Source organism: Podarcis erhardii, assembly GCF_964252035.2.
Source record: "Podarcis erhardii genome assembly, chromosome: 3".
Lineage (NCBI taxonomy): Eukaryota > Metazoa > Chordata > Lepidosauria > Squamata > Lacertidae > Podarcis > Podarcis erhardii.
This window is the reverse complement of record NC_138507.1, coordinates 56,675,192-56,698,772: the sequence shown is the minus strand read 5'-3', so window position 1 is coordinate 56,698,772 and position 23,581 is coordinate 56,675,192. Positions and strand designations below refer to the sequence as shown.

The following is a 23,581-nucleotide window of genomic DNA, read 5'->3' as shown; positions in this document are numbered from 1 at the left end:
AAGAGCGTTCATATAAGTGAGGGGAGGAAAGCATAAGTTGTTACAGACTAGCTTTGAGAAGGCAGAGACATCTACAGACAGAAAATCTATGAAAGGAAAGAGATGGCGCTCAGTTAGAAAATACTGATTTCTTTCCCAGGGTTGAGATATGTGAAGACAGGAGTCAATTATAACAGCTTTCTTGCTCCTCTTCTGCTATCTGCCCTGCCAAATTGCACATATGCTGGTTGCTTCTATGAGTTCTTGCATTTCATACATTAGCCATCTTTCCTTGGAAAATATAAGACTATTTTGACAGGCAGTCACCTAAAATATATTTTTTTTAAGAAAAGAAAATGGTTTGCCAACACCCTTTCAAAACCTCTCCGTATACAGCCTTCTGGTTTTCTGTATTTAAAGGTCACTGTTTTGCAGGCTCATTAAAAGGTTCCTCTAATTGCCAAATACATATTTAGATTTCTGCCAATTCAGAAATAGGGCTCTTTCATCCATGGTGCATCACTGAACCAAATCCCTCTAAATGCGAGATGTATTTGCATTCGTATTTACTCTATTCCAGTCTTCCTTCTATTCGCTTTCATTTCCTGCAGTGTAAACTAATACTGAATGTTTCACTCTTCAACACAAAATGAACCCGAGGATTGTTAATTAGCTTTTTAAAATGTTCGTGTAGATAAAACACATTAATCCTCTGACCTTCAATAATGCAAAAACATGGTGCTAATTGGTCTGGAGGAAACACACAGCGATCACAACACCAGACAATTCTGTTGTTGACTTAGAAGCCTTGTTTAAACAAACATAACCGGCAAAACAAATATCTGGCACAACCCTATTTGAAAATCCACATAGAACAGCCTTCTACTGCTCTGGGCATGGCGTGATAGTTGCACAGGCTTGTCTAGATGGCAGATTGTTTCACAGCTGTTGGAGTGTTAAGTGACTGTCAAAAGCCTGAATCTTTGATTGAGTAGACTTGTCCTCTGTTGCTTCAGAGGGCAGGGTTAGAACCAATAGGTGGAAATCACAGGCAAGTAGATTTGGGCTGAATATTGAAAGAAACTTCCTAATGGTAAGAGTTGCCTGACAGTGGAACATACTGCCTTGGGAGGTAGTGGGCTTTCCTTCACTCTAGACAGCTGTCTGTCTGGGATGCAGTAGTTGCAACCTGCATTATAAATCCTGTTGGGAACATGGGATTGGACTACATGAGCTCAAAGATCCCTTCCATCTTCTTAAGTGAATGCTTTCTGGTCATATTACAAGAAGAGAATGCCAAAACAAATGGATAACAGTTTGTTCTGGGACTGGTTTAAAGCCCCAGTGTTGAACTTTAAAACTCTTTTAAAAATAACAACAACAATAACAACCACAACTAGGGTTCATTCATTAACATGAGCTGTAGTCTGAAGTGGTGTGGTCCAAGGATGGCTTTATCACATGGTGAACAGTTTACGTAGCTTAGGCCTAACAAGTCCTACGACCTGGAGATACATGGCTATCATTGGCTATATTTGGATCTACCATATTGCCATCTGAGCACAGAACAGGCTTCAGAGACAAGCCTGTGTTTGCATTCCATGCTGCCTTTTTGCATAGCACGACAGCAGGCATATTGTCATCAATACTGTGATGTTGAAATGCCAATCTCTGCAGCTTTCAAAAGGGCACCGATACATGGGAAATGAGGAGAAAAGGCCAAGCCATTCTCTCGCAAGTTGGCCTTTGTTACTCTGCTTTATAGACACATTAAAAAAAAGTCCTGTGACAATTTTTAAACTTCTTGATGTTTTGAGGAGAAAGGACCTCTTTAAAGTCTCATATAACTTTCGTTATGTTAATAGATTTGATTTTGTTCACAAAAGAAATGTTGGTGACCCCTTGTGGCTAAATATCCATTACTCTCTTTTGGGCTTTTCTATTTGCCTATGTTATTGCTTTCTTCCTATTAAATATCACTATATTCCAAAGCAAATGGTTTATGAGGAAGGGAGATCAAGGAGTTCAGTTGATGATTAGGGATATCTTATAGTGCTCAGCATGAAATGGAGACTGGGTTAAGGCCTTTGCGGTAATTGAAGTTTTGAGATAACAAATAACAACAAAAGGCATAATTTTTATTTTCATAGAATCATAGAATCATAGAATCATAGAATCATAGAGTTGGAAGAGACCACAAGGGCCATCGAGTCCAACCCCCTGCTAAGCAGGAAACACCATCAGAGCACTCCTGACATATGGTTGTCAAGCCTCTGCTTAAAGACCTCCAAAGAAGGAGACTCCACCACACTCCTTGGCAGCAAATTCCACTGTCGAACAGCTCTTACTGTCAGGAAGTTCTTCCTAATGTTTAGGTGGAATCTTTTTTCTTGTAGTTTGGAACCATTGCTCCGTGTCCGCTTCTCTGGAGCAGCAGAAAACAACCTTTTTCCCTCCTCTATGTGACATCCTTTTATATATTTGAACATGGCTATCATATCACCCCTTAACCTCCTCTTCTCCAGGCTAAACATGCCCAGCTCCCTTAGCCGTTCTTCATAAGGCATCGTTTCCAGGCCTTTGACCATTTTGGTTGCCCTCCTCTGGACACGTTCCAGTTTGTCAGTGTCCTTCTTGAACTGTGGTGCCCAGAACTGGACACAGTACTCCAGGTGAGGTCTGACCAGAGCAGAATACAGTGGCACTATTACTTCCCTTGATCTAGATGCAATACTCCTATTGATGCAGCCCAGAATTGCATTGGCTTTTTTAGCTGCCGCGTCACACTGTTGGCTCATGTCAAGTTTGTGGTCAACCAGGACTCCTAGATCCTTTTCACATGTACTGCTCTCAAGCCAGGTGTCACCCATCTTGTATTTGTGCCTCTCATTTTTTTTGCCCAAGTGCAATACTTTACATTTCTTACATTTACATTTTGGCTATCTGTTTTTACTGATGCTCTTACCTTTTGAGTTTTAGCTTGTGGACTGCTGACTGATTCCTCCTTACTTCACAACTAGCCCTTAGCACTTATCATCTCCATTCCTTCACACTTCTTCCCCTGCACCTGCAAAGCTTTCCTCATTTGATGTTTTCTGGCATTGTCTAGCTTTTGCTCCTTTCTGCTTTCAGATATAGGAATGCTATATATATATATATATATATATATATATATATATATATACACACACACACACACACACACACACACACACATAACACAACAAAATACTAGTGTTTTTCTCTCACACACAGACAGACACACACATACCACCTCTCAGTGGAAATTGGTACCTAGGTGATAACCCAAAAATCCCAGTGATGACCCACATAATTTTTTGGTTGCAAATATTTAAAAGCAAGTTACTAACTTCAGACAAAACTACCAAATCTTATCAAGGACTACAAAGAGTTAACCATTCCCATTTCCAGACTCTGGCAAGTCCTGCTGGACTGTACCACTTCAGACCTCAGGTTAGCATGCAAGTTGTAAGTCAGTCCTCAGCAGCCTGAATCTTTACTGCTCGGCAAAAGATGAATCACACAATCCTTTTGAACTGTATAGCTCAGATCTGTGTCCCTGTACATTTGAATTTTCCAGAAGCTCTATTCATCCATATATGGACTCAAACTGGGTAGTAGGATGGGCACATCCCTATCCAGTTTGAGCCCCCACATATGCTTTTCTGTGCCTGAAAAGGACTAGAGAGGTCTTAAAAACTACTCATGCGTACCTTCAAGTAGGTAGTGGGGGGGAATTATGTTTACTTTGCATTTTAATGTGCATTAATCCAAACCACAGGTGCAGAATTTGTGGTTCAAACCACAGTTCTGCCATTTTGTCCTGTGTGAAATTTGTCCCTTTGAAGCTCTTGCATGTTAAGCCATGTACTGCTGAATTTGATAATGTCTCATCTTTGAGAGATCAATGGAAACAACACAAGTTGTTAGAGATAAATGGAAGGTATTCCACTGCATCCTTAATTATGTGATTATTTCAATGTGTGCCCAGTTTTAGGCAGCTGGAATTGTAGTTCTCTTCCTTTTCATACAGCGCCATCCTCCATTTTTTCTTTTTGATGACTTGGAGCTATTAAGTTCTATGAAGTGTTGTATAATGATTGGCTTAGCGGTATGTGCAGATGTTCTTGAAAATAATTGCAGTAAATATATGTGGTTGAGCACTTAAGAGAGTGCACTTCTAATTACCAGTATGTATGACACCCCTTTCTAAAATGGGCCAGTAGAAACCATTTTAGTCATACTTGCTCTTGTGTGAAAGTTCTGAAGTACACATAAAATACACATTTTGGCAAATTATTGTGTACAATGTGACAGTATACTCCAAAAATGAGTTAAATACGCACTAATGAACAAACAGTGATTTTAGATTAGCATTGAACTCCCCCCTGTTTGTGCATAGAGATGCACACAATCAGGAAATATGTGATAGGCAGGATCTGAAGAGCTAGTCTTGTGGCATAGAATGAACATCTTTCATAATGTTTTTGCCCCTGATCAAAGCATGTTTGTGGGTTTAATGAGACAGCTTGGGATATAATATACTGAAAACCATAATTATTGCATATTCTTCTTCTGTGATGGCTAATGGGCACAATAAAGGCTGCACTACACTTTTAACAGAATTCTTAACGATTCTGCTGCAATGTCCTAGCAGAAAGCAATCATGCCCACTGCAAATATTTAAAAAAATCAGCAGATATTTGTTCCCTTTTGGATCTAAAGAATATCAGACAGATCCTTTCTCCTGTTGCAAATTCAAACCTTCATTTAGTTTTGAAATTTTATAGATGTCAGAGAAGACCCTCAGCAGATGTACTCCTGTTGACTTTAATGAGACTTTGCCTGAGCAAGTGGCTTCTTTATATCCTTTTGTTACTTGGGACAAGGTCTTACATTCAGCTCGTGTGTTGATAAAGCAACCCGCTGCTTGCTTTGAACTGTTAAGCAAGTGCATGACTTGGTAGGAGACCTAAGACCTTAGTTTCAACTTACAAAGCAATAGTGGCAAATATCAAATAGACTGTTGTTGTTGGTATCTGTCAGTCTCGGGAGACAATGGAGGAGTGCGCCTCTGGCAGTGAAATCAAAATGTTGGAAGGTCACAGCGCCTGCTGTGGCTGTGGAGACCAATATGGGAGAGAGATGCTTGGTTGCAGCTGGGACAGAGGAAGGCATCCAGTTATGCTGCAGCAGATGCACCATGGCGTTTCTTCCCTCTGCTCGCCTCCCAACGGTCATTCCTCCTCTGATCTCTGCTATACCTACACAACCTGTATGTCTCCAGGCACTGTGGTCATCTGCAAGAGATTCCCACAGGATGGGGCTGATGTTGCCAGCCTTCGTGTCATGTTTGCAGACATCTCTGTAATGGAAAGTTGGTCTGCCTATGGGCCTGGTGCCTGAAGTCAGCTCCCTGTAGAGCACATTCTTGGGAATATTGGACATCATGGACATGACCAAGCCAGCAGAGACGTCACTAAGACAGGAATATGAACATCCTGGGAATGTGGACTTGGGAGAGCACATCCTTATTTGAAAAAGCATCCTGCCTAAAATCTTCCGGGCATTGAGGTGTTGCTCCTGATGCTTGTAAGTTGCCCACAAGTCACTTCCATAAAGCAGTGTGCTCAACACGCCAGCCTGGTAGACCTTCATCTTGCTATTGAACATTAGCATCTCATTCTCCCATACCATTTCAGAGAGGTGAGCCATTGCCATCGCTGCCTTGCCAATACACTTGCCCAGCTCAGCATCAAATAGATAATACATTATGGGAATTCAGTCCTCATCTTCTTGACTGTAGATTGTGCAGTTTTAGGGTTCTACATGCGACACTAGTATACAAGGATCCATTTGTGTAACTGTTGGAGTAACGGGAAGTAATACTCATTCCTTTTTAGTTAAAGATTTTCTAAGCTAAGCAGCAGTAAACACTGCAAAATAGAAACACAGGTCAATGTCACATAACAGATAGTTTCTTTTATAAAATATTTGAATGAAATGGTTTTCTATTTGCTCATCTTGCTTTGAGTCATATGCAATAGCTTTCTGGATGTTGCTATGTTTTATTAATTAACACATATAAAATTAATACAAAAATTAACAAGGCAAAAATCAAAGTAACCCACTACAATTTTAAAAAATAATCAGATATATTTCTAATCTTATTTTTTCTAATGTTCTAGGCAATCATTTTTACATAGCCATGATGTGTTGAGTATCCTTATTGTTGATTAAAAATGGAGGTTCTGTAAATGAAGACAGAGGCCCCATCTGCACTGTATATTTAGAGTGGTGTTATACCAGTTTAAACAGCCATGACTTCCCCCAAAGAATCCTGGGAACTGTTATTTGTTAAGGGCACTGAAAGTTCTTAGGAAGCCACTATTATCCTCAGACAAAGGCAGGACAATAGCAGCTTCTCCATCACAATTTATCCAGTCAGTCTGCATCTAATTGGGAAACAAATGCTTAGATCAAGATCCTTTCTTATGGTCCATCTTATGGTGCACTTCTGGAGCTTCTGCACAAGTGGCGTTTCCCAGTAGCTGCAGGGCAGTTTCCAGTGCAGAAAGAGAGATGCATCTAGTTCTACATCTTCCATTACAGGGAATAGGATAGCCTAAGTATACAGGAGTGCTTGTGAATTGCAGCAAATCACTGCAGTCGCATTGAAAATATACACTTGTATTTATATGTTAAAATGTATAGCTTACTGTATTTTTAGAGCTCCAAACAGTTTTAGATTGGATTTGCCTGAAAAATATTCAATTAAGATCCAGCTGAAAACAAAATAACTGTAACCAGGCCTCTTCCCAACCAACCACCACCACAATAACCCTAAATGTATGTTTGATAACCTTGATTTCATCCCAACAACATAATCTCAAATATAAACAAGTTCTTCTTATCAGGCTTTTCAAATACACTCAGACATGGATGTAGCGTTTTGCTGTATAGTTGATAACAGTTGCTTTGGAAATGTAATGGCTTTGATTTAATTTTAGTTCATTCTTGGCTTTGGCCAGATAGATATCTAGCTTTTAGATCGCTGGATAGAAATAAAATACATTGCTCAGCAACAAATATATAAAGTCAGGCAAATCTGCTATTTAAGACTGGTCTATATGAAGAATGGTCTCTCATTGACTAAAATGTTCAGATGCTAAGCTATTTTCCAGACAACGTATGCCACCTGCTGCTTCTTGTATTTTAACACATTTGGACACTTTGCTCGGGGCAGCAAATGGAACGTTAAGTACCATCCATGCATGATGTATTGGTTTAAAAGCCCCCATTAATGTGTCCAATGTGCAGGAAATGATTTCACACATGTGGCTGACATACTGTATCTAGAAACCTTCTGCTTATCTAGTTTCTTGGAAGCACTTGGAAGTGGTTATGCTAGATTTATATAACCATGTAAGTGGAACCACTGATCGGTTTGTAGACGGTGAGCCGAAAGTCGGAAAGACTTCAGTCATTTCATTAGTAATTTATTTTTGCAGCAAGTCAGTAATAGCAGTAAGGCCAGAATCCTAAGCGCACTTCCAGTGGAATAAGTTCTACTGGACAAAATGGAACTCCTCAGTAAGTATGCATAAGATTGCACTGTATGGATTCGAAATATAAGGGGGAAATGATCCTTCCTTCCCTAGTGAAATATCTTGTATGGCGCCTCTTTATTTCTAGCATGTCTGGCATTCTGGCAGTAGGCTTCTGAATACCAGTGGCTGGAAAGCACAAAAAGGGGCAGTGCTGTTGTGCTCAGATCATGCTTGTGGGTTTCCCACAGGCATCTCATTGGCCACTGTGAGTAAAGGATGCTGGACTAGATGGGCAACTGGACTTATCCACCAGGCTCCTCATGTTCTTATGTTCCCAGTCCATTAGAGCACCTGAGCCTCTACAGCACAGTGGGTGACCTGTGGACCCAGGGGCACATACAGCCCTCAGCCTGATTTTGTGTGAATGGCCAGGAGAGTTATTTATTTTTTTAAGCAAGAGCAAGGCAAGAGAGAAAGAAAAAGGAGTGAGAGAGACAGAAACGGAGAGTGAGAAAGCCGAGTGCACACTGTTCATTTTCAGGTCTGGCCAAGCCCTCAACTGACTTCAGTCCCACTCACAGCTGGAATGTTCCCACCCCCCAAAATATGGTCAGGAATTTCTCTTCCAGCTACCAAATGCTTGCACAAACAGAAATGTTTTTAACTCCCTCTTTAACATTAATGACAGAGACAGATGCACCTTACCAGGGAAGACATTCTACAAATGGGGAACCACCACCAAAAAGGTCCTGACATGCATCAGTGCAACCAGGCAGTAGCCAATTGAACCATCATCAACAGGCCCTCACCTACTGATTGTAGGACCTGAGATGGTCAATACTGGGGGATGTGCCCTTTTAGGTACTTACATCCCAAGTTGTATAGGACATGAGTCCTGTCATGCAAGGTTTTATTTACAATATATGTTGGATGGCAGAAGGTCCTTGGCATGAACACCAACAGATATTGCTCCCCATCAGATTTCCAAGGGAAACACCAATGCCTTAATAGAGTGAACAAGTCTTCTGTGTGTCTTTCAGACCCATTTCGAGGACTGCCAGACTATTAACCTCTTGCATACACCCCTTGATACAAACTTCCAACCCGGGGAGGGAAGAAGAAAGACATTTCCCTGTTTTTGCTCATCTTCTAGAAACATATTGAACAATTTAGTTTATCTGGCAACACTTTGGCCCAAGTCTGCATAATAAAAGAGAGTCATGGCCATGGCTATTTACTAAACAAAAGAAACATTATAGTGGTAGCTGAAATGGAATGGAATGGTGTTGAGTTTAAGCCTCATCATAGTTACTTGGACAGTTGCCTTTCTATGAAATCTTAAATCAAGAGGTTGGAAATCTACCTGTGGCCTTCCACATCCAGTTGAACTCCAATTTCCACCAACCTTAGCAAGCATTGCCAATAGTCAGGGATGATGTGATTTGTAGTCCAGCAACATTTGAAGGGCCAAAGGTTTCTCATCCCTGTCTTAGATGGCCTAAGCTGGTCTGTCATTGTCCTAAATTGCACACTCTCCAAAACATTTTTGTGAAGGCTTGGCAACATAAACCTGGGATTCACACTCACTCAAGATTCAGTTAAAAAAAAAAATATGTTCCAAGTGTCTATTTTCTGAAAAATAGCAGTATCGCATAGCAGTTTATTATAAACCACCTAGGGATATAGTTGTATGAAAGACACAAAGGGGGGGCTTTAGTTTTTATCACCCTGTGTGTTGTTTAGATGTCATTTGCAGCTACTGTATTGCTGCTAGTTTACTTCAAAGGAATGTTGAACAAGGCCTGAGGTAAAATTGAGTGGCTTGTGCCAAAAGAAGGAGACTGAGCTTTTCTGTTTTCATATATATATTTTCACACACACACGGTTATAGACAGATCATGTTTGTCAAAATATTTGCTTGTTAAAATGAAGAAGCAGAGTGTTTACCTGTACATTATTTCTTTTCTAGAACCACTTGTTCTCCAACTGGAAAAAAGTAGTCAAGTTGTTTTTATTACTACTGTGAAGATAGTACTTCCGTCCCTCGTCCTGATATTCTGTCCCTCACTCCCATGCCTTGGAGCCTGCAGGGTCCCATCGTCAGTGGCGTAGCGTGGGGGGTGCAGGGGGGGCCGGCCGCACCGGGCGCAACACCTGGGGTTAGGGCAAATCCGCGGGTTAGGGGGCGCAAATCCACGGGTTAGGGGGCGCAAATTATTTGCCTTGCCCCGGGTGCTGACAACCCACGCTACGCCACTGCCCATCGTCCACCTGTTCCTCAGCTGAATTTATGCTTCAAAAAAGCCTTCCTTAGCCAACAAAGGGCTTTTTTCCAAGTCCAGTTGTGTCAGGTGGATTTGGGGGAATATAGATAGGGAGAAGAGAGTTGTGGCATTTGTATGGTGCCCACTGCAGTTTATTCAGTTTGTAAATGTGTCCACAGACCCCAAAATATTGGCAAGCCCTTCTCTAGAGTTCATAATAATATCATGTTTGATGTAAGAATTTTGGGGTGGGGGGATGCAAGGTGACAAACTGTACTTGACCTTGCAAAATATAATTCCCTCCTCCTACATGCTAAAATGATTGATATTTCCTAATCCATTATAATTAATGTGTGGCTTGCATTTCTTGAAAACGTTCACATTATTGCTACTATTCCTAGTTTTTATGATCCCCTCATAAAGCATTACTTTTATTTTCAAATGTGCCAGTGTAATTAGTTTCACTACTTTCGCTAGTACTGCTTATTTTAAGAAATCCTGGTCTGTTTTTGTCAGTCAGGTACAATATACCTCTATGACTTCAGTTTTACTGCTTGAACTGGTGGCCTGCTGATTCCTTCGTCAAAAGGTGGCTACTCTGTCCAGGCCATAATTTCATTGTTATATTACTTCCATGTCAGAATGTGAATTCAATTAAATTCTCCAGTATTTGTGCAACATCACTGGACAGGAGCAAGAAGAAGCTACTTCAAAACTTTATAAACCTGTGAAGGATTAAGAAATGAGATTTACTGATGAGTAATTTACTAATGCATGCAGCATACTAAAAATCCTGGCAACATTATAAACATCTGATTTGCGATTGAACTTCTTTTCATTGTTGCAGCTCAGATAGTTGTATCTCACTACTGGTCAGTTTTGAAAACTTAAGATCCTTATTCTCCAATAGATACAATGCATGTTGAATAAGGAACTGATCATATAATGAATGTATAGTGAGGAGTACTCACAGTCCAAGATAATCTTTAAGATATTCGAAGGAGATGTAGACTTAATTTATTAAAACACTGCTAAATTTTATTTGTGCTACATAATTTTGTTTTTAACCTCATTTTTTTCTATTTTAAAGGAAATTTTATTAAATGCCATTGTATTTTATTGTGTTTATGTAAACCTCATATATATATGTAGAGAGATAGAGAAAAAGAGAGAGAGAGAGAATACTCCTGAGTGTTCATGCAGTATTCCATCACCTCCTTATTTGACTCTTTTGGAGCATCAGGATGTTAAGTATGAAAAATAGGCCAACAATGAAATACACTTGTATGGACTGTGAAGCTATGAAGAAGGTATTTAAAATATATTCTTTATCCAAAACATATCACACTATCCCAATATTTCAGAATATTTTTGAGTGAGCTCAGGGTATTTAATTGTAGCTCACATCTGGTATTGCATATAATGCTGTCTGTGTATTCAGGTTTTATAGCTTCCAGTAATGGCAGATTATTGTGATAAATGATTCATATCAACTACAAGTGACACCTTTTAAAATTTCCATATCTGGCAACTATAAAGCGTTTCTTGAATGCTTCAGCAGACCCCCATGGCCGAAAGCTGCTTTATGATTAATTTCATCTCAATGTGGTAATTAGCATGCTTTGAAGTGATTCCTAGAAAACATGCTAGTAGAGGCAGCAGATTAACCCAGAAATATTTTTAGTTCAGAGAGCAGTGTACGTACACCCAAGAATAATTGAGTTTCCCCTTGAAATTTCTGGGCGTTTTATTGCTTTTGATCAAAGAAAGGGCATTTAATAAGAATCCTGCAAAAAATAAAACAATAAATATGGTTCTTTTTGTGATGATCAGATAAATCCTATTGGCTGTCTTTCTACCTGAGGTTGTGCTGTGTTGCAAAATGAAGGATGAAGACTCCAAATGTGTTCTTTGGGCATTTGTGTTATCGAATCACTTGTAAATATATGTGATAGCATTCGGTACAATGCCGCTGCTAATTCCTCTGTGTGTGTTTTATTCTTGCAGATAAGAAAGAAGCTGTTTTGACAAAAGACCTCAAAAGTATGTCTCGTTTTTAGTTGTGGTTGTACATCCTGTTTTTTATATAGCTCAGTTTTAAAACAGCCTGTTCCAATGTACCCAAATGATAGTGATTCAATGTACTCAAATTAAAAACAGCTCGTTCGTTTATTCCCTTACCTGACAGCAGGTTCCATTGTGCTCAATGGGACATATGTCTGAAGAGGCATTCATAGGATAGTGCTATGAAATTGCAAGAAGATGCAAATAAGGAGGTGGTGACACCATTTATAATTCTAAAATGACATGTTTAGACTTCAGCTGCCTCTTCCATTCTAAATCAATTCACACTGTATTTCCAATTCCGCATTCCTGTTTGTGACTGACAGTTATTGCCTCCCTTCCTCATTATTTTTTTTTAATCTAACGTCTCGAAAAAGCAGAGCTTTCATGGGGAATGAAATGTCAGCTGTGATCTCAGCTGAACATGTTCTTGGTGGTCAAGAACTGGAAAGAAAAGCTGGGAAGCTTGTGCATCTGTGCTTTTCTGTGTATGCCGTGACCTTAAACATATAGGAAGCACTTGCCTAAGCTTGACTGTTCTTCAGTCTCCATTTCAGTGGAGCTGTATTCAGTGGGAAACAAGTGACTCTTCATTAAAGTCCTTTCTATGTATTATTTACACAGGTATAATATAATGGTGTGAAGATACCTCCAGATATTGCTGAATTACAACTCCCATCAGCCCTAGTAAGCATGGTCAGTGGCCAAGGATGATGGGAGTTGTAGTTCAACGACATGTGTAGGCCCAAAGGTTCCCTATACCTGACTTGAGGTATAATAACAGTTCTTATTGCAACCTGGGAATAAGCCCTGTTGAGCAGAGTGGGGCTCGCTTGTGAGAAAACATGCATAGAACTGTGCTATTAGCACTAACTCCATCCTCACAAAATGGATGGCTAAGCTGGCCCAAGGCATTCTGCTGCCTGAAGCAGAGTACCCAATGGTGCTCCCACCCCATGCCATGAGGATGCATATATCCAAGGCCAGTCAAGTTATTTGGGCACCAGAGGCAGAAAATCCCGCCATTGTCTCGCCACCTCCCAGGCAATTAAAATAATATAAAATAAAACAAACAACGAAGAATTTGCTTCCCTTTCATGACACCCAAAATCAGCTGCCTAAGGTAGCTGCCTCGCTCAGCATAAGGATAGGGCTGGGACTGGCGAAAGGGATCCTTTTTATTTAACCTATTGTTTAAGACGTGTATTCCAGCGGAAGAAAAGGGGGAAAGAGAACTGTGACAAAAACAAGGGCAACTGAAACATCTTCTGTTTCATGCTGCAGTGACATTACCCTCACAGTTCTATGTGTTTCTGACACTAGCACAGCACAGGTGACTCTAATCTAGGCTAGAGATTCAGGAAACAGCCTGTAGTAGTATTATTATTTTTTCTGAATCCTCAAGAATCCTGGAAACTCTTAATGCTGTGTGTTTTCAGAAGGTTGCACTTTCCTTCTGGGGGGGGGAGCATTTCCCCATAACTATTTCTGCCATATATGCAAATGTTGCATGTGACTAAGAAAACTACTACTGTACTAAGATGCAGCGCAGAGTGATACAATAGTAAAACCATATTTGTTAATGAAAGCAAGTATCAAGTGGTTCCAAATAACCATTTTTGCTCATTACTTTTTCCATGCCTTTGATTGAGTAGAATGCAGATAGGCACTTTGTTTTTAATAATCTTCTTTCTCTGCTCACCTATGCAAGAGATGCTAAGGGCAATCTTTTTCATCTGAAATTTCCCCATGTCCCTGTGTTTTCGCTGTAGAATGCTTTGTAGTAATTGCTTTAATTTGTTCTCATTTTAAGAGCCAGCAAAAGCTCCTGCAGCTCAACCAGCTTCTGTAAAAATAGCAGCACCAGGTAAGTGATTAAATTGTTTTCTCTTGCTTTATTTTCAATGTATTCAATCAACTGCTCTGGTTATGGTGCATTTCATTGCATCATAGCACCATCTGCTGGGTTCTGCAAGTTAATGTTCTTTTTGGTTTGTGTTGGGTAAGAATAATGGTGCAGTGTCATTGCTATGAACATGTGTCTGTAGTTCCTAACATGTGTCATAACAAGTGTTGCATGTTAAGAAAGAAAATCCTTCACTGATGATATATGTACACACAACCTTTGCGTGTCGAGGTCCCCAAGCCACCCCCCAAATAACTCACAACGCACACTTAATTTTTGTTTAAGGTTTTTGGCATAATTTTGGCCACAACTTTATTTAAATACAAAACCATGAGTGGTTGTTTAGGCATTGGTTAAGACCATCTGTCCCCCTGCCTGGGGACAGAACTGACTTCCGGGCACCACCGAAAGACAGTGCGGGGGAAAGCAAGTCGGGGAGAAATGGAGCTGAGTCACAGACCCTCAATTCTCATCCACATGCTCCCCGAAGGCTTGCCAGCCGTAGTCCCATTCCAGGGATTGGACGAAAAGATGGCAAGCCCCAGGATTCCTTTAATGGAATTCCCTTTCTGCAGCAACCATGGAGGGGCAGGCCCAGCCTGTCCTAACCCCTCCTCCACCAATTTATAACCAATTCCTAACTGCAACCTTACAAGTTGTGACGATTTGCTAGGCAGTAGGCAAAAACCAAATGGCCCAGCCAATCAGCCAGATGGACAAAATTCCTACCAGGCTCCTGCCCCAACGGCAGATGACCCCATGACAGGCATAGCAAGGTCAATGCAACAACCCCTTACTCAAGGGCGGGTGATCCGTTGCACGCAGCAAAGAGAAAGCTCCAGGCTGCGTGCAGAGTATTTAAACATTTTACCCCTCCCACCAAAATTGCAACATAACTTTTACCCCAGCAACCCAGTGAACCAATCACTTCCCCAGGCCATCTTTAGAGACCCTGCCTGGTAACAGAGGGGTGGCTCAGCAGACCCCACCGCAACACGTGCTCTCCATGAAGGAGAACACACTTTCTGATAAGTGTGGAAGCCCCAGCAGCAGTACTTACCAGGGACTAGTTTCCTTTGGAGGAAGAATTCGCCAGAGACTTACAATGTTTCTATAATAGATGTATTGCACCCAAGTCGACTCACTGTATAATTTGCAGTATATCCCACTGCTCCTCATCATCCCCAGAGAGGAAGCCCCACCCAAAGGTGCCTTCCAGAGGCCAGAGCCATTTTTCTGCTTCTGATTCAGTTCTGACACCAACACTCAAGTTCCCCTCCGCCCCATTCCTTTTCATTCTAAATGAAATGGTATTCTACTAAGCTTTACTCAGAGCAGACATGATGAAATTAGAAGACATGATGTAGTCGTGTTCATTAACTTCAGTGGGCTAACTGTGAATGAAACGTGGTTGAATATCACCCACAGACTTAGATCCCATCATATTGAGCTACAGAGGCAGAACAGTCCAAGACTTTCCAGCTGTTTGGCAGCTACTGAAAAAACTCCTGCTGGCCATTTCCTTGTATTTTCTATTTCAAAAGAGGCACTTAGCAACTTGGTCTGCTGACCATTGAATAATAACAGCCTATGTGGTGGGGCAGAGCCATGGAGCTGACCTCTCGACACTGCTGTCAGTACACCTTACCTGAATGGGGCTGGGATGAAGCAGGCAGGCGGCAAGGTTGGGGCAGAGAGAAGCACCCATCTAGGACTTCCGGAGGCGGCGCGAACGGCAATGGTGGTCCTCCTTGCTTTGTGAGGAGGAGGCTCCGCAGAAACGGGTCGCCCGCCACGGTGAAGCGGGGACCCGCACCGAAAAACCACAGGCAGCAAGAGCCTGTGGCCCTGGGACTCGGCGGGCACCAGAAGCGGCTCCCGAAACGCAGAAGGAACCCCGTAAGGGGCTCCGGAACGTGGAGGGGGTATCGCGGCGCTGTGAGTCGATCGCTATTCCTGTGGAGTGAAGCCGCACAGCCGCTGTCGGTGAGCGCTGACCTTTTTTCCTGGAAAGATTTGATTCAAAAGCAACAACCCGTGAGTAAGAGGGGATTACAAAAATTTGAGCTTAAATTATTATCAAATTTGGCTGAAAGCGGAGAGATGCAAACAGGAAGTCCGTCTTCCGCTGCTGCTTAAACATCAAAGCAAAAGATTTGGACGTTTGGAGCCTTTGAAGAGGCGTTAAAAGAAAGATTGATCTGTGCATTCTTTGAAATTGCTTCTGTGTAAAGTGAAGACCTAATTTAATTCTGTGATCTACCTTTTACATGGACTGTGCTAACTTCTTCTTTCGGAATTACATTTCCTACTGAGAAACCCAGGTATTGGGGCTGCCTGAACAATAGAACTGTCAGATTGCAGACTTTGATACTTTGTAACTGGGACTTGCTACAATCTGAGTGCTTACGGACTTGTTATTTTGAAACACCATTTTGGCACCTATCAGAGACAAAGTAATGCTTTCTAAACCAACTCTGCTAAATACAATTTAACTGAAGGTTCCTGGAAACTAAATTGGATTTTACTGACTTTTATTGACTTGGCTTCTTCCCTTAAGACATTATGAGCTCCCTCTAGAGGATTTTGGACTTACAGATGTGACTTAACTTTACTTTCTCTTTCCTTTCCTCCTATTTGACTGTTTACTCTCTGGGCTGTTGTATTCCCATGGGAACAACTTAGTTTGACCTTGACTGCTAGACAAAATTGGTATGAGTGGCGCAAGAAAAAAAGAGGCCAGAGTTAGAACCAGACAAACAACTTTAGCCTTAGCCTCACAGGCACGCAGATCTTCTGTTCCTACTCTGCCGTTGGCAGGGGAAGAAGAAACTGAGCAATTACAGGTGGAAGATATGGCTGCAGGAGCATTTGGTCCAACTCTAGAGAAAATCCTGGAAAAATTGGAAACTTTGGACAAGAAAGTAGATGAACAAATGGCCAAGATTGACCAAAATGCAGCCTGTTTAAACAAAATAACTGAACAAGTGGCTCTGAATGTACAAGCAATCGGACAGTTATCTGAAGCTACTGCAGAAAACCGCAAATTGGCTGAGGCAACTAGCCAAAAAGTTGAAAATTTAGAACAAGAGGTAAAGCCACTGCACAAACAAGTTGGCGAGCAACAGATGTATTTGTCTATGATAGAACTGCGGAACCGGGAAAATAACCTAAGATTGAGGTCGATACCAGAACTTGAACAAGGAAACTTAATTGAGTTCCTGACCAAAGAATTTTCCAAATTTTGGCCTCTAGAAGAGGAAAAGGATTTCAAAATCGTGTCGGCCTTCAGACTTGGAAAGTTTGCGAGGACAAGCCCAGAGATTGCTTGATAACCCTGAGATCGAAGGAGGAAAGAGATAAAATACTAGGCCTACACTACGAAAAGTCACTGGACATTTTGGATAAAAGAGCTGAAATTTACAAAGATATTCCGAAACAACTTTTGGACCTTAGATCCACCTATCTGGAATTGGTTAAATTGTTGAGGAGCACTTCAATTATCTTTAGGTGGGAATTTCCTCAGGGTCTATCCTTCACCTTCAGAGGGAAGAAGGTTAAAATTAAAACAGCTGAAGATAGAGACAAATTTTTGATTGCCTACGGAGAGGACCTTCAAAAAGGGATTGAAATACCCCCGAGGCCTGGACCATTAGTCGTACCCCCACCTTCGGAACCTGAAGATCCAGAGAAAAAGATACCACCACCAGAGCAATAACAGATTTATTCAGGATGTCTCTGCAACTTTTGAGCTGGAATATTAATGGATGCAACTCCCCGGAAAAAAGGAGGAAGATATTTCACATATTGAAAAAAGAACAATTGGACATTATTTGTTTGCAAGAAACACACGTGACTAGGCTCCATAAAAAAGTGTTAATAAATAAAAGATTAGGCCAAGAATTTATTTCTTCGGACAGAGTGAAGAAAAGAGGAGTGGTGATTTATGCAAAGGAGAGCCTTTCACCAAAATTTATATTCAAAGATGAGCAAGGAAGAATTTTGGCAATTGAGATACAACATCAAGGAGAGAAGCTTTTAATACTAGGAATCTATGCACCAAATGAGGGGAAATCGGAATTTTACAAGAAGTTGCATGAGAGCATGCTGGATTATCTGGACTATGACAACATCATCATGATGGGGGATATGAATGGGGTGGTATCAACCAACATGGACAAGTCACAAAGCCAAAATGTAACAAAAGATGGCAGACTACCTAAGACTTTTTTCGAACTGACTGACAATATGGACTTGATTGACATTTGGAGGACAAAGAACCCCTTGGGAAGAGAGGGAACATTCTTTTCTGAAGCCCAACTGACATGGACAAGAATTGACCAAATATGGATATCTAGAGGTCTGGCACCTAAGATCAGAAAGGTGGAAATCTGCCCAAAGACCTGCTCCGACCATAATGCAGTAAAGATGGATATGAGACTACTACCAACCGGCTCCTTCAGATGGAAGATGAATGACAATTTGTTTCGAGATCAGGAGATTATTAAGAAGGCCCAAAAAGCTTTGAAAGATTATTTCGAGATAAATTTGAACACTACGGTGGAAAAAAGAATTATCTGGGACGCAAGCAAGGCCGTGATGAGGGGGTTCTTGATACAACAGAATGCTGTAAAGAAAAGGACACAAAATGAGAAAAAAGATATGATTTTGGAGAAAAATAAAGAAGGTGAGAAGAAATTAAGATCAAAACCGAAGTCACAGCCGATTCTGAGAGAAATTAAACTTTATCAAGCACAATATTCTAAATTGATAAACCAGGAAATAGAGTGGAAAGTTAAACTAATGAAACAAAGAACATTTGAATCGGCGAATAAATGTGGGAAACTGCTAGCATGGCAGTTGAAGAAGAGACAAAAAATGAACACAGTTACAAATTTAGAGATTGAAGGAAGAAACATACAGAACCCTATGGAGATTAGAAAGTGTTTCCAGAGATATTTCAAACAACTGTATACTCAAGGGCCGCAAGATGAGGCTGAGATAGAACAATTTTTGATAAAGAATGGATTACCAAAATTGTCACAAGAAAACAGATCAATCCTGAATTGTAAAATAACACGACAAGAGATTGAACAAGCCATTCAGAACATGCAATTGGGCAAATCTCCAGGGCCAGATGGGCTTACCTCCAAGTATTATAAGACACTGAAAGACTATTTGATACAACCACTGATGGAGGTAGGCAACGAAATTTTGGAAGGGAAGAAGGCGCCGGAATCGTGGAAAGAGGCCTTCATCACATTGATACCCAAACTGGAAACGGAAAAGACACAACTTAAGAATTACCGTCCCATCTCCCTCTTACATGTGGATTACAAAATATTTGCAGACATTTTAGCAAGTAGATTCAAAAAAGTTCTAAATGAAGTAATTCATAAGGACCAGGCAGGCTTTCTCCCAGGCAGGCATTTGTTTGCTAATACAAGGAATATTATTGATATTTTGGAACTTCTGCAAACAAATATCAATACAAAAGCTGTGTTAATTTTTATAGATGCGGAGAAGGCCTTTGACAATATTTCCTGGAAATTCATGAAGAAAAACCTGGAAGGGATGGGAGTGGGACGGGGATTCAAAAATGGGATAGATGCAATCTATTCAGAACAAAAGGCCAAATTGATAGTCAACAATGTGGTTACAGAAGAGTTTAAAATTGAAAAAGGAACATGACAAGGCTGCCCTATTTCCCCATTGTTATTTATTTCGGTCCTGGAGGTGCTCTTGAACATGATTAGAGGAGACCGGTTGGTTGAAGGAATTCAGGTCGGAGCAAAACAGTACAAACTCAAAGCTTTTGCAGATGACCTAGTTTTGACTTTACAGGAGCCAGAATCTAGTACGAAAAGAGTATTACAATTGATTCAAGAGTTTGGTCGGGTGGCGGGATTTAAACTAAATAAGCAAAAAACTAAGGTATTGGGAAAAAACTTGACAGTTACAGAGTCAGAAAGGTTCCAGAAAGAGACAGAGTTAAACGTGGTTAAAAAAGTAAAATACCTAGGGGTAAATATAACAGCAAAAAAATTGAGTCTATTTAAGGACAACTATGAGAAATGTTGGTTAGAAATTAAGAGAGACTTAGAAAGTTGGACAAGATTGAAACTTTCCTTGTTAGGCCGAATCGCCGCTATAAAGATGAATGTATTGCCAAAAATGTTGTTTTTGTTTCAAACTTTGCAGATTGTGGACAAAACAGAGTGCTTTCGGAAGTGGCAGAGAGATATTTCCAAATTTGTCTGGCAGGGCAAAAAGCCCAGAATTAAGTTTAAGATACTAACTGACGCGAAAGAAAGAGGGAGCTTTGCCCTGCCAGACTTAAGACTGTATTATGAATCAGCAGCTTTCTGCTGGCTAAAAGATTGGCTGCTTCTCGAAAACACTGATGTATTAGATTTGGAAGGTTTTAATAATGCTTTTGGTTGGCATGCATATTTATGGTATGACAAGGTCAAGATTGATAAGACTTTCAAGAACCATATTGTCAGAAAAGCAGTGTTTAATGTCTGGACAAAATACAAAGACTTACTGGAAAATAAAACTCCAAGGTGGCTTTCACCATTGGAAGCTAAGGCCCGGAAAAGACTCAATATGGAGGCCAAATGGCCGAAGTATTGGGAAATATTAGAAAAAGATGGAGATAATTGGAAATTGCAGAGTCAGGAGAAAATGAAAGACAAAGTGCGAGATTGGTTACATTACGCTCAGATTAAAGAAGTTTTTAAACTTGACAAAAAGTTAGGATTCCAGGTGGAAAAACCGAAGCTAGAAACGGAATTGTTAGAGCCTAAGACTAAGGTACTTTCAAAAATGTATAACTTGCTGTTAAAATGGAATACACAAGATGAAACGGTTAAATCGGCTATGATAAAGTGGGCACAGGACATTGGATATAACATCATGTTTGAGGACTGGGAGAGATTGTGGACTACTGGGCTGAATTTCACTGCATGTAATGCTTTGAGAGAAAATGTTATGAAAATGATATATAGATGGTATATGACCCCAGTCAAACTTGCAAAAATATACCACTTGTCTGATAACAAATGTTGGAAATGTAAAGAAAATGAAGGAACATTCTTTCACCTCTGGTGGACTTGCCCTAGAGTGAAGGCTTTCTGGGAAATGATATATAACGAACTGAAAAAGGTATTCAAGTATACCTTTCCTAAGAAACCAGAGGCCTTCCTTCTGGGTATTGTCGGCCAGAGGGTGTTAAAGAAGGACCGAACATTTTTTATGTACGCAACAACAGCAGCAAGGATACTTGTCGCTAAGCATTGGAAAACCCAAGATTTACCCACACTGGAAGAATGGCAGATGCAACTGATAGACTATATGGAGCTGGCTGAGATGACTGGCAGAATCCGAGACCTGGGAGAAGAGACGGTGGAAGAAGATTGGAAGAAATTCAAGATTTATCTACAAAAATATTGTAAATTGTATGAATGTTAAGAAGGATGCTAGAGTATAAATTACTTGGCACCATTAAGCTAGATGAAGTGAAATATGAAGATAAGCTAAATTTAAGAAAAGATAAATTTTTGGAAATTTTAGGTTATATTTAAATTTTTAAGATTTGAATAAAGGATATTTAAAATTAGAGATATAACATTGGAAAATTAGATAATAAGAATAGAAACAAGGGGATAAATTTGCTGGATAAAATTTCATAGGAACGCAGGAGCGGGAGATGTGAGGGAGTCCAAAGAAGTTAAGAAAACCATGTTAAGAGATGTGTTATATTGTATTGTTTATTGGTATTGTAATTAAAATAAAAACTGTTAATAAATATTTATTAAAAAAAGAGAGAAAGAAGCACCCATCTAGACTAGAATCCTGTGTTTACAATGGGCAACAAGATATCTATGGCAAGCCTTCAAACAGGATATCAGTACAACAACCCTCTTGCCTCTTGTGCTCCTCAGCAATTGATATATAGAAGAAGACTACCTCCGATACCAGTAGATAGCATACAGCAATGATGAATAGTAGCAATCAATAGCCTCGTTCTCCATGGATTTGTGTAAACCCATTTTAAAGCTATCCATATTGGTGGTCACCACAATATTTTGCAGAAGCGAATCCTACAGTTCATGCCAGGCATAGGCAAACTCGGCCCTCCAGCTGTTTTGGGACCTCAGTTCCCAGCATCCCTGACCACTGGTCCTGTTAGCTAGGGATGATGGGAGTTGTAGTCCCAAAACATCTAGAGGGCTGAGTTTGCCTGTGCCTGGTTTATACGTTGTGTGAAGACCTCCCCTCTTGTCCATCCTGCATGTTGTCAGGACGACATTTTTAAAAATGAAGAAGACTGAATTGGGTGGAGCTTCAAATAAGGTATCAATCTTGAGATACACCCTCGAGGGAGATGTACTTATCTGTCCTCAAATTAACCATTTTAATTCAAAATTAAATACATCAGAACAATGTTATTTTCCTCCCGCTGTGTTAAGAAAGACAGAAAAGTTATTTAATTTTTTTACACACTTGACTTATTATAGTTTTTGCAAGCAATATATATCACACAATCCACATAATGTGATAGATTCATTCCAAATACTGGATACAGTGTTACCCAACACAGAGACTTTAGCAGTAAGTTTTAAAGAGTCTTGTGTTATTAATTAATTACCAAACAGATGGATTCAACAGCAGTTATAAAACTTTTAATACAGAAATTGAAAAGGGTGCAGTCAGCCTAATGGCAACAAAAAATATTATAAAGCGGTCAGTGATCAATAAGCGCAAAACAAAGACTATATGGAGAGCTTCTTGTTGACAGCATTCACATGTCATGGTGCACACAATGATGCGTACTGTGAGTGCATTTCTGCTTTTAATCCTCCCCTATCATAAATGGGAACAGCAGACCATAATCCTATCCATGTGTGAGAAATGAGCCATAAACACCTGTCTAAGCTTACTAACCTTTGATGGGTCAATTCCACATTATAGGATATATCCCAGACTTTATCTAACCACTGTGTGTCAGAAGGGACTTCATTAGCACGCCACTTACTGACCAGGATAGCCTTCATAGCAGTTGACAAATGTACTGCAAGTTATCGTTAATAGTTCTGTTCCCTTGATAGCATAGCATGAAACAACTACAGGCTCCTGCGGGTCCAAATACTACTCTTCCTTGACAGCATATGATTCCTTTGTTTTAAAGAAGACCTTACATTCTGAAGTATATGTTTCCTTTGGAAATATAAAATCAACACTTAAAGCATGTTCAGGGGAATTATATAAGCGTTTCTCAGCTGAATGAAGACATCCTACAGCAGAATTATATCTACATTATAAAGCAATTACTATTTACTGTACAAAACTCCACTGTGGTACATACAAGAAAAATAAACAATTTCCCTCCCCCCCCCTTTTTTTTCAGTAGCCAAGAAGTCAATAGCAGGTAGACTTGCAGAGGCTATGCGAACCAATCTCTGTTTTTTAATATTTTGCCTACTAAAAAAATAAGCCAGAATTTGTGAATTTTTTTCTAGGACCATGCTGCTTTAAGATAGATGATTTGCCAGAATGCAACAATAAAAATAAAATAGCTAACTGTGCTGCCTGGGGTGGGGCTTGCCTGGCTTCACCGGCCTCTGCTAGTGGTAAATCCCTACCAACAAAAGTACACCACAGTTTGCCTGCCCAAGCAGTGCTCAGGCAGAAGCTACCTCTGATGGTATCACCACTGCCCATAGCCTATGAAATCCCCTAAAACAAAGAAGGGAGGAGGTGGGGTTGGGCCAGCATAGGATCTGCTGGATTCT

At 40.3% G+C, this 23,581-nt stretch overlaps 1 protein-coding gene across 11 annotated transcripts in view; it reads left to right on the top strand.

Moving 5' to 3' along the window:
• The window catches only part of TRDN (triadin), a 184,928-nt gene that overhangs the window by 116,734 nt on the left and 44,613 nt on the right, over positions 1-23,581 (top strand). For 9 of the 11 annotated variants that reach the window (XM_081856168.1, XM_081856167.1, XM_081856172.1 and 6 more), the window contains 3 exons: positions 11,822-11,857; positions 13,692-13,745; positions 23,197-23,217. In XM_081856168.1, the coding sequence (XP_081712294.1) occupies positions 11,822-11,857; positions 13,692-13,745; positions 23,197-23,217 (111 nt within the window). The remainder of the gene's footprint in view (positions 1-11,821; positions 11,858-13,691; positions 13,746-23,196; positions 23,218-23,581) is intronic. The other 2 variants (XM_081856174.1, XM_081856169.1) reach the window with 1 other exon arrangement.